We start from the raw sequence: 12,731 nt of genomic DNA, 5'->3' as shown, positions 1-12,731 counted from the left end.
AAAATCACAATTATCATTGGACAGCCCTGTTGTTGTTTTTTAACAACTGGTTATTTTTCTCCCCAATTTTGTAATTGCCAATTCTCCCGTTGTGTACTGTGATCTGTGTTGCATCACATGCCTCCACTGATACACATTGGGTCACTAGGGGTGCAGCAGTTAATTTAGTAGCAAAAATAACAAAAAAAGCAGAACTACAAGCTTACAACATGTCGCAATGTGACGCATTGTTGATTGGCTATTTTTGCACGACACCGTTGTACAATTAGGCTAATTGATTTAGTTGATTATAAAAAAACGATCTGATTTTTCACATAATTTTGTTGATGTATAAATAGTAAAAAAAATACATAATATGCGCTTCTCAATGAATCGAAAAAGTAATCGATATAATAATGGCTAAGAAAGTAATTGATAGTTGCAGCCCTATGGGTCTACCAGCCTCTTCTTCTCACCTGACAGAATTTTTTCTGACAGTTTCACCATTGGGGTGTAATATGTGTTACGGGTGCAGCAGTTAATTGAACTAATCAATTTAATTGAAAATAGAATAATAATTGATAATAATTTAATAAGTTAAAGTTTAAAGTTAAAATATTTTTTGCATGACAGCTTTCTGTTGCAAAGTATAAGATACGGTTAATCGTTTTGTTGATTTAAAAAATAAATAAAAAATACACAAAAAACACTCTAATATTCACTTAATCAAAAAAGTAATCGATAGAATAATAGCTAAGAAAAAAATCGATACTTGCAGCAATAATGGTTGTTGAGGTCCAAACTATCTTCCCCAGATCCCCTCCCCACTGAAGAGGCACCATGGCCAAGTGCAATGACAAGGACACAATCCCCTTCCAACTTCTTTAACACTGCCAATTATGTTTGTTGGAGGACCCGGCCAAGCCAGATTAAATTAAAATTAAGATGCATGAATAGGGAAAGTCTATAATGGCTATCACTTAAAACAATTTCAGCACTGCCAGATGCTTCCATAAGTAGTCAGTAGCAGAGGTTTCAGCTCTAGACCCAAAAGAGAAATTTGGTGTCTTACAGTAGATACATTATGAATTAAATACGTATTAAGCCCTTGTTAAAAAATAGAAGAAGGGTTAAAAAAGAAGAAGGAAATATTTACTTGTGAATCACAACCCATAACAATGTGTCGGTGACCCAAAATGGGTCGCTCGCTACCCTATATTTGGGAAACAGTAGTACCATCCCTGTAGTATCAGGGCATATAGGATAGTGTTTAGAGTCAGATCATAGCCTGGAGGTGTGGACACATAACTCCCATAGCATCAGACACTTGTAGCCGTTTTGAATTTGATATCAGCATCCACAGCCCGGCAAACAATGTCTGTTTATCTCCGTCTCTCTCTCCACTCGCTTGAATCATGAAGAATGACATAAGCTACAAACGACTGCTCCTGGTGTGCAACCGCAGACTAGACTTAAGAGTGACCTTCCTCAGGATGTTATGCTGTTACATCATGCTGAAAAAAAATATTTAAAATTATTCCTAACTCACCGCTTTGATGTAATGACGTTTTGTTGCCACATACACCTAACATATTACAGCAGCAGCCACAGCAAGACAGACTTAGATGCTACCAGCAGGCTGTTTCAGTTTCTTTTAATCATGTCAAGTAAAGAGATACAGTAAGTAGTTTAAAGGTAACTAGCAATTAAATTAATTAGCAAAGATAACCGATCCACAAGCTTATACATTTTCACGCAGCTCTACCTCCCCTCCTCAATAATCACTGCTACCAGCCCCTCCATCCTCACCTGACATACAAAAAGGGATGCAAATAAACTCACTAAAAACTCAACTGCAATAACCAATGAAGTCCCCATAATTGATCCAGACTCTCTCACACGCTCCACTCAAAAGTTCTCCCTCGACATTGATGGCTCCATCGTCACCCTAGCCACCCAAGTCCGTAACCTTGGAACCATTCTCGACCCCACATGACATTATGCTGTAACGCTTTGGAAATTAATAAAGTATATCTCATCTCATCTCACCCTCTCCTTCCAGCCCCATATCAAACAGATCACCAAAACAGACTTTTTCCACCTCTGCAACATTGCCCCGCCTTCGACCCAAACTGTCACACACTGCTGCAGAAACACTCATTCACGCCTTCATCACATCCAGACTTGAACACTGAAATAGCCTCAGGGCCTCAGTGACAGGGCCTTCTCAGTTGCTGCCATCTCCCTATGGACCTCACTCCCAACTCACATCAAAGCTGTACCCCACCATCTTTAAAACCACCCTCAAAACCCACCTCTTCAGACTTGCCTTCCCCGCCAAATCTATTTCCCTTTTTTTTCCTCCATTCCAATTTTAAATGTAGTGTTTTTTGTTTTTTTAACCTTATTTTCTCTTTCTAACCATCACACACATTCATAGGAACCAAACGATCTGTAACAAATAAAACACAGCAGGGCACGCTGAGTAGACACTACATTATTGGCATACTAATGTGTAAATTTCTGTAATGTTGCATTGACGTTTTGACAGCAACAAGGGCAAAATTACGTGTTTGGCATTTGAGGAATATACATTATGCTTCCGTTGTCCCGTCATGATGTGATGCATTGTGAGTTTGTGAAACAAAACACATTTGAAAAATTCTAGAAAATCTTTGAAAACTTTTGAAAGTTTTTGCCTATGAACAAAATAGGGATGCCAGCGTTAATGTGTACGAACACGGAAAGGATTAGATTTCCCATGACTCCTCTAGTCAGCACAATGCGAGTTAAATAAGAATTCCTGTCAAGACTCCATGCTTTCCAGCCCTAAGCCTACCACACCCCAGTCCTGTATCCCCCCACATTCTGCTGTGCTTCACAAGGATGTGAGGTGAATGCGGAAGCGGGTTGAGATGACAGCATACACAGGGGGGGAAATCATGGCGCCATTAGGATGGGAACAGCTGTAGTGATAGATGACAACGGGGGTGGGGGGGGACATATTTATTTATTTATTTACCAATACTTGTTTTTTTTTTTGCAAATGTCTTAGTTTGAACTCTAGTTATGTTTTTCTTTTATGTTTTTTTTAACAGAATTCACTCAGCTATTGCTGAGTGTTGCGTGGACCTTGTTTCTAGAATATACAGCTGCTGGGTACTGTTTGTTTGTGTGTGTGTGTGTGTGTGTGTGTGTGTGTGTGTGTGTGTGTGTGTGTGTGTGTGTGTGTGTGTGTGTGTGTGTGTGTGTGTGTGTGTGTGTGTGTGTGTGTGTGTGTGTGTGTTTATATTATCTACATTTCATCAATTAAAGTTGCATCAATTAAATGTTGCACCCCTTGATGCACATTTACTGATGTAAACACAAATATTTAATAAAATGTCACACTAACTTGTATTTAACCATTTAATCTGTCTTTGTATACTCTCTTTGTATTATTTGAATCATTATACAGTAGAAGATCACAAATATACACTGTTGCTACAGTACCTCAAATCCAGAGAATACCAGGAGTGGCAGCCCTGGTCTCTCATTCATAAGCATTGCTTATTCCCTTTGATACCACATTCTACACAATGAAAGTGAAAAGGCACAGGTAGTGCTGTTCACTGCCTATATGCCTAAAAGTCTTGGTAATTAATTCACTTGTTATATTTACATAAGCGTCTGCGCAAATGTAAATCTGATACTGAATATAATATCCCACGGTATACGTTCCCTCTGATTCACTTGCTACAAGATAGTTTTATTTAGCTAGCTGCCCTGATAGTAAAATTGGAATAAACCAATTGAAACGTCAAAACTAGATTTTCAAATGGAAAAGGAACGTTTTTGGAGACAGGGAGATAAGGCCGTTGCAGTGATCGTGAAAAGAATATATCTGCACACCATCCTGGCTGCTCCCAAAGTTATCAATCCTCTGACTTGGGCCCTGCCCATGTCCTGATCGTTTATATACGCCAATACCCCACATGTTCACATTTATGATTAACCCGTTAAAACCGGGAAAGCATCTGTGTCATTTTTGATTTTAGCTATTCAAAAATAGCAGATCTACAAGCTCATAGTGTGTCACTTCGTGCTATGAGTTTGTAGATCTGCCATTTTTGAAAAATCTTGAAAAGTTGAGCAAATCTTTGAATACAGTATATATATTTTAAAGCAAACATTTTTAAATCAAATCTTTGCTTCTGGGAGTCCCTGGAACAAAATATTTTGAGATGGCCCTGGAACAAAATATTTTGAGATGGGGGTATGCAGCCACATTTATACAGTATAATTTTGGGGGTCCTTGACATTTCTGAGCAGTTTTGAGCACCACTGATAGAGCAACATACATTTTTCAGAAAACTGGATTTAGAAGACTTTTTTTTCCTGCCTCAGGTCTTAATGGGTTACGAACACACCAAATGTTCTACTAATGAAATTCACTTTGGGAGCGGCAAGAACGGGTGTGCAGATTTTCTATTCTTTTCTTGAACTCTATTCTTTTATCCTGCGCCCTTTGAAATCATTCATTTGGACGTGCGAGTGCTCCTGGACTGCATCTGTCACAGTAATTGTACCACTGCAAAATTGCAGCAGTGTCATAAAACCTGCGAGGAATGGAAAACAGCCTACACAACCGCTCCAGCACGTCACATTTTCATTACATATTGGCCTACTTGTATACTTTATAGGTGTTATACTTTATGAATGTTCAAGGGACAGAGAGTCTTTTCATTTCCAGCTAATGGTGTGTTGACAAAATTTGCAAAACATGAGGATCATTTGGATACCGTTCTGCATAACATTTACTCATTATTAATGCTGTGTTCAGTGTGTACACCCTGATGATTTATAAACATCATTTGGATCCTGTTCTGCGTAGCATTTAATCGTTAATGTTGTGTTCAGTGTGAAACCAGATGATTCATAAAGTTCATTTTCTGCCTTGCATTTAGTCATAAACACTATTTACTTCGTTGACCGGGGTCCCCCAGGAGTCTAACACTTTGTTCCCGCCCTTTCCCCTCTACAAGTTTCTTCTGCAAAAATAGCTGAGCTTGCAGATTCTATTTTTGCCAAATGACATGCCCAGAATAGGGACACTACAAATTCCTTGCACATTCATGTTAATGCATGACATCCCTCTACATGTCCCGATTCCATCCATAAGGCACTAGAAAAAATGGTGCTCTTAATGCAATGATGACAGTTCAAGGAGGTTTAATGATGAAGATCTAGAAGCCACTTTCATATTATAGGGGCAGAAAGGTTGGTGTGCAAGGAAGATCATAATACCTGGGCACTTCAGAAGAGACTACCCAAATAAAATATACTGGAGCACTCGACTGGTCTGCAGAAGCAGAGACAGAGTCAAACTGTTTGACTCTGAGGAAGACGCAAGTCGAAACGTCGGCCACCCTGCAAAACAATACAAAAAACGTGCAGACCAGTCGAGTGCTCCAGTATATTTTATTTGGGTAGTCTCTCCTGAAGTGCCCAGGTATTATTATCTTCTCTGATGCAAGTTGTCCCTGTTGAGCACTGACGAGCCCTTCTACCTTCAACTGGCTGACGCGCGTAGGACTTCTCTTTACTTAGGTTGGTATGCAAGTTTGGGCGTAGAGAAAAAAACATGTCACAGGAGTATTCAGTAATAAGTGATGATGCAGCCATACATTAAAATAGCGTTATCTAGTGCGCTCGGGTGACACAGGCGTAAAGTTGTTGCCCACCACCATCAGACTAAGGCAGTGGTTCTCAAATGTTTTATTTTCATGGACCCCCATAACTCAAATGGAAATGGAAAAAACAAATGGAAACAATTGACGCATAAGAGTCCATTTGGTTCAAACCGCTGGACTAGGGGTGCAGCTGCAGCGAACACAATAGGCTCTATGCACAGCAGCCATATTGGAAAGAAATTGGGCCGCTTCCTTACTTCCTTCACAGGTATTACTAATGATACTAATGAAGGCTCTGTTCCATTTAGGGTAGCACAGTTGTTCTCAAACATTAGAATTTCAAGGACCACCATAACTCTGAGAGTGTACAAATGGAACCAAATGGACCCATTTGGTTCCATTTGTACACTCTCAGAGTTACACAATCGCAAGGGGCCATTTGGAACCCCCTCAAGGAACCATGGCATGAGGGTCCCTGGACCCCACTTTGTGACCCACTGATGTAGCAGAGTGTTTCCAGTGAGCCAACATGCACAATATCAGCACTCAGACCAGAATGGAACAGAGCCTTCATTAGTATAATTGGTAAGACCTGTGAAGGAAGTAAGGAAGAGGCCCTATTTCTTTCCAATATGGCTGCTGTGCATAGAGTCCATTGGCCGTGTTCGAGGGTGGAATGCCAGCTTCTGACTTCATGTGTATCAGAGGAGACATGTGCTCATCACCCTCCTTAATGAGCCAAACAGTGGGGGTGAGCAGCAGGAAGGGACTACAGCACAAGGGGAAGTAGGAATAGGCAGAATGTCTAAATTAGGAGAAAACGTGGGAAAAGATTAAAAAAAAAATTGAAAAAAATAACACGTTATCTAATCCTGACACCGCAGCCCAGTAAAAAAAGAAAAAGAAAATATTCTCAGCTCTTTACCGTTCTGCGGAGGTCCATGCAGCTGCGATAAGGCCAGACACACACAGGCACGCGTCGTTCACAAACTGCACAGCTGGTAACATGCTATGATCCATAGCCACCGATTGCACAGGGAAGCCACGCTGTTATTAGACCCTAGCCTGCCTTGGTTTTTTTTATCGCTTTGGCACGGTCATGTACCGTAAATTGACAACAATGGGAACTGTCAGAGTGAGGAGCGCAGAGAACAAACGTGAAGAGTGCTGTGAGACTGCTTCAACACATGACCCACTTCCACAACTGCGGGTGAGCCATTCTTAACCGCAAGTGTGCTATGGAGACCCACACCACCGTTAGCAAAGGAAGCAAAGGAAGGGGTGGAAGATTGTTTGAAAAGTTGTATTACTTTTAAAACTTTATTAGGAAGTACACAGACATCTTCAACCTCCTCTGCCAACATTTTCTTAACCACTGAAGCCCTGTATACTACTTCGACCAACAAATATCAATCAAACGATCTACAAGCTCCCAATGTGTTGCATCACGATGCGTTGTGAGCGTGTAGATCTGGTATTTTCACAGTTACTTAATTAAAAAAGGACACATTACTGTGGTTAACATATACTTTTAATTAAAATGTAAAATTGTGATCAACATATCAGACTACAGTCTACATTTCCCAAAAGAAAATGCATGGATGTAATTAAGTCTGCCAAAAAGCAGGGATAAAACATATCTCCACCGGCAATAAAAAGTAATAACCAGAGGGAGGATTCTAAAAAGCATGAAACCCAGCAAATCAATCCTTGCTCACACCAGTCACCATGAAGTACTTTGTGTGGCCAGTCAAAGCACATAATCTCCTCCATTTACAGACAGCACAGGTGCATGGATGCACTGACCCTCACCATCCACACTGCCCTCTCTCCCACCTGGAACTGAGCAACACATTTAGAATGCCGTTCATTGACTACAGTTCAGCATTCAACACCACTACTCTCAGCTTATCACCAGAGCTCAGAGATCTAGGACTCAACAGCACCCTGTGTAGCTGGATCCTGGACTTCCTGACAGACAGACCAGCCCTGGGGGCCCCTCCTGTACTCCCTGTTCACTCACGACTGCGTGGCCACACATAGCTCAAAATACATCATACATTTTGCCGAAGACACCACCATCACAGGGCGGCTAGTGGCTCAGGAGGTAAAGCGGGCCACTTGAGAATCGGAAGATTCCCATTTTGATCCGCACGGCTCCCCTATGGCTTCATGTTGAAGTGTCCTTGAGCAAGACACTGAACCGCTTAACTGCTTCCGATGAGCAGGTTGGTGCATGTGTGAATGTAAAGTGCTTTGGATAAAGGCGCTATATGGCTGCTCCATTTACCATTTATCATCGGCCTGATTATAGACAACAATGAGTAGGCCGGTCACAATATTACATAATCGTCTAATCGCAATAATTTTTTATATAATCGCAATTATTTTTGCATAATCGTCATAATCAATTAAAAAATATATATATTTTCAAAAAATGACAATTTTTTGAAATAGCAGATCTACAAGCTCAAAGCTCATTTTGAGCTTATAGATCGTCTATTTCCACTATAAATGTTTATTTTTAAGTATAAAGTAATTAAATAGGTGTTATTTGTCATATCTGCCCTGTGCAACTTCCGTTTAGGAAGGCTAAAAGCCAAACAGAAATGTAATTTTTAATATGTAATGTTCCATTCATTTTCAACGACAGAAATACTGTCGTTGAAAATCGTTAATCGCTATTATTTGAGTGACAATTAATCGTCAACTTAAATTTGTAATCGTGCCCTAACAATGAGATGACCTAAAGCGAGGAAGTGAGCAGTTGAGCAGCTTTAGCTTCCTTGGGAGTTCAGGAACTGGACCTGGGCTCGACATGTCACGTGGGTGCTGTTGTCAAGGCGGCGATACAAGGAGCTTATCTTCCTCTGAGCAGGCTGAAGAGGTTTGGAATGGGACTACTACAGGATACTGTGCAACTTCTACCGGAGTACCACAGAGAGTATACTGATTACCTGCATCACTGCCAGATGCTCAACACACGTTCACGAGGCTCCACAGAGGGTGGTTGAAACAGCACAACACAACACAACACAGCACTTTACCCCGAACCAAGTTGCCAGCCGCGCAATACCGCTACACCCAGAGTGAAAGGCCCAGAGGATCAAGATTCGTGCTGCCCCTTTAATGGACTGTTCACTTTGATACCATTTGACAAACTCAGGGGTAGTCTCTATCCCCACGCCATAAGACTTCTTAAGAGACATAATAAATTGCATGGTGCTGTCTGCCTTGTTTATATTCCGGATTGTTTTATATTCAGACATTTCTTATTTTATTATTTTTTATTTTATTGCTCTTTTCCCACTTTTGAGGTAAACTCAGAGTTCCCTATACCTGCAATGTTGAGCATTGCTGTAATGGTGTGCATGTGACAATAAAACACCTTGAAAAGGACTGCTTGCGTGGCTGCTTTTGCAGTGGCAGGCTTTTCTGCTATCCGGACCTATATACTTCTTTTCCACCAACAACGGCATGTGGATGAAAGCTGGATACTGCAACCTCTTAAAAGTAAGCCTATTACGATATCCTGGCTTTTTTATTAGCATTATGTTGGTGTTATATTGGCCTGTAACTTCTTGTCTGTGACACATACAATACTACGTATTCACAGAACCAAGTCCTGTTAAACACACTGGAGTTTATTGGAGACATCTAACATTATTTGGCTTTTTTTTTTACATCTCGTGTTCATTGAGATTAGACATGCAAGACCTGACCCAACCTGGTGTTTAGAATCTGTATCAGGGACAGTAGCATTGTCCTACTTTGTTTATTTAGCCCATAAGTTGAAAGATTGTAGAAAAATTATGTTTAAGTGGGCTAGGTGCTGGTCATCATCAGGTCATCAGAGTTTGGAATCGCATGTGAATCTGATGGTGTTAAAATTCTATAACGTAGCTGTTAGCAAGGTTTATCATTACTACATATGGCTTTCATAACGGCCAGTGTTATACACTGAGCTCACTTAACATGAAGGCTAGACGTGAAGGCTACATGTATCCATGATGTGGTGCATACTGTATATCTGTGTGCATGCGTAATCTATGCTTTTGAAGGCTACATGTGTCCATGATGTGGTGCATACTGCATCTCTGCACATGCACAGTGATAATACAGCTGTCTTACTTAAGCTGATCTATCCCGTCAGGCGTAGCAGGAACATTGTAGCGTCTCATGTACTCGTGCATCTCAGGGAAGCTCTTTTTGAGGTAGTCCTCAGCGCTGCTCTCCTTCACGGTGGCAAAGCGGAAACCCTGCGAGGGGTGGTGAAGCTGCAAACAGAAACAGAAACAAACACACCCAAGGTGTGGTTTTTCATTATGTTTTGAGTGCATCGTTTAATTTTTGAACGTATGCATTTTGCATGAATGAAATGCGTCCAGTACCAAAAGTAAAAGTACTAAAATGTTAGAAAATAGCAGATCTACAAGCTCACAACGTGTAGCGATGCGACGTTTTGTGATCTTCTAGATCTGCCATTTTCAAATAGCGTCGCTATAAAATAGGGCTAAAGTGGTTAATGTATGTTTTATAATGCAATCATTTATATCCGCAAAGTAACTAGTAACTAACGTTTTCAAATAATTGTGGTGGAGTAAAAGTACAATATTTGCCTCTGAGATGTAATGGAGTAGAGGTAGTATTGAAAATTGGAAATCCTCCAGTAAAGTAAAAAAAATACCTCAAAATTGGACTTAAGTACAGTACTTGAGAAAATGTACTTAGTTACTTTCCACCACTGGCAACAGCACATGCTGAACGGAATGGATGCAAAGGCTGTACTTACAGCATTACTGTTTGGATTGCAAGCCTTCAAATCAAATCATGTTTTGTAACCAAGCTCTTGCTGCTGCATTAGAAGGGAGTTTCTATAACACTTATTTAGCTGACTCAGATATTTGGTCTTTTTCCTTTTTATATTAACTAATTACATTTCCTTCCAGCAGCATGCATTTATCAACAAATAGGCCTAATAATAAAAACTTTATTATCCCCAATGGGCGCACTTTGTTTTACAGCAGCAGTAAAAACAGCAACAAACAATGGAGCAACAACATACAATAATAGACATACAGAATATGTCCATAATTGTTATTAATACACAATGTTACACACTAGGGGTTAATTAGAGTACAAATATACAATAATTTTAAAAAATTGCTTGGGGACAGGGGGGACTGTTGAGTATCAGTAAATTGGCTGGATGCAGATATTTTTTAAATGCAAATCAATCAATCAATCAATCCCTTTTGAAAACGTTCTCTGTACAGTACATTACAAAAATGCAAAGATTATTTCAACTGCTGATGTTTTTTTTGTAAATGAATTCCCTATTTCATCATACAAGAGTGTCGCACAAAAGTAGTGAAAATAGCAGATCTACAAGCGTTTCACTGTTTTTTTTATAATAATATATAAAAGGAACGGTTTATGGACATAGGCTACAGCAGCGATATCTTGTATAATATAGCATAACATAGACAGGGCCATAACAACCACTGCGTCTCTGTGATAAGCATGCTGGCACCGTGTTGCAGGAAGTTCTGTTATACAGTCAGTGCAGCAAAACGTAAACAGCGTTTTCAAACAATTCCACTCTGGAGAGCGTTTCCAAAAAGTTTACATTTGAAAGTGTGATTTCATACGATGCCCCTTTCATAACATCCAAGATACATGTCGATGTCTAGGCCTATCCATCTCTCTCCCACTTTTATGTCTCTCTACACTGTCCTGTCAAATGAGACAGAACATTCATACTAAACTAAAATGTCTTTAAATAGGTCACATCAACAAAAACAGAACTCTGAACACTTATTAATCCCCTCACACCAACCACAGGCTGACAAAACGGTGGCATAATTAATGATCAAATCTAAATAGTTTAAAAGGCTTTTCAATATAACTTTTTAATTATTTTCAGCTGACCTTGCTTTATATAAAGCAAGGCCGAGCTTTTTCAGCTAAATATTATCAGATTGATAGACATACAGATGTCAGCCAGTCTTACAGACACACAATAGAGACTAGCCGAATGATCTTGACCTACAGTACAGTCTACAACAGGTACATTTGACCCTGGTGCGTTACTACATTGGTTCTCAAAGTGGGGTCCGGGGACCTCCAGGGGTCTTTGGGGGGGATACCAGGGGGTCCCCAGCAAAATTAGTTAGTAAAGCGTCACAATCGTTTTAACCTCTTTATCCATATTTTATACTTTGGCTATTCAAAAATAGCAGATATACAAGCTTGTAGTGCGGCACAGAGTGCCGGGCTACGAGCTTGTAGATCTGCTATTTTTGAACAATCTTGAAAATGTGTGCAGTTAAAAAGCGAACATTTTTAACACAAATCTTTGCTTCTGGGGTCCCTGGCACAACATATTTTCAGGTGGGGGTCCGCAGCCACATAAATATCAATTTGGGGGTCCTTTGCATGAAAAAGTTTGAGAACCGCTTCTTACCTACACATACTGTACAGCTTAAAGTTCTACTTCTAGTCTAGTCCAGTCTATAGGGTTTGTTATTTTTTTGTCCTATTTAAATGTTTCAAATAGAACTTATACGTTGAGCACACTTATCAAAACTTTATGAAGGTCCTCTTTTGTGATTATTATTATTTATGATGATATAGGGCTTTCAGTTAATTAGCTAATTGTGGCCTCGTCCCCAACCTCAGCCCACTGTTCTGTGCACAGTACGGCATGCTTTGTTTTGTTTTCTTTGTCTGTTGGACAGCACAAAGGGGTGGGGGGGGGGTGGGCGGAGTGCTTTGGGAATTGCATGTTTAACAATCCAGTTGTTAAAATGTTTGCACTGTGCACAAAATACAAAAAGAAGAAAAGAAAAACAAACTTCATGACCGTCATAGAGCTCTTTTGGTGGCTATCTAGAGTAGACCATTGGTTCTCAAAGTGGGTCCTTGAGGGAGTTCCAGGGGGTCCAAATGATAGATACTCTAGTTAGGAACCAAACTGATCCTTATGGGTCTGTAACTCACAGAGTGTACAAATGGAACCAAATGGACCCTAACGGGTCCATTTGGTTCCATTTGTACACTCTCAGAGTTAAATTAACA

General features: G+C 40.1%; 1 protein-coding gene across 1 annotated transcript in view; it reads right to left on the bottom strand.

Moving 5' to 3' along the window:
• Positions 1-12,731, bottom strand: part of grin3a (glutamate receptor, ionotropic, N-methyl-D-aspartate 3A) — a gene marked incomplete at its 5' end in the record, with an annotated part of 81,385 nt that overhangs the window by 20,630 nt on the left and 48,024 nt on the right. The window contains one exon of the mRNA XM_080420223.1: positions 9,783-9,928. Within this exon, the coding sequence (XP_080276349.1) occupies positions 9,783-9,928 (146 nt within the window). The remainder of the gene's footprint in view (positions 1-9,782; positions 9,929-12,731) is intronic.

Source organism: Gymnoscopelus braueri (genome assembly GCF_963280865.1).
Source record: "Gymnoscopelus braueri genome assembly, chromosome: 22".
In the NCBI taxonomy this organism is placed as follows: domain Eukaryota; kingdom Metazoa; phylum Chordata; class Actinopteri; order Myctophiformes; family Myctophidae; genus Gymnoscopelus; species Gymnoscopelus braueri.
Note: the sequence above shows the minus strand (reverse complement) of the source record. Positions and strands in the feature narration are given on the sequence as shown.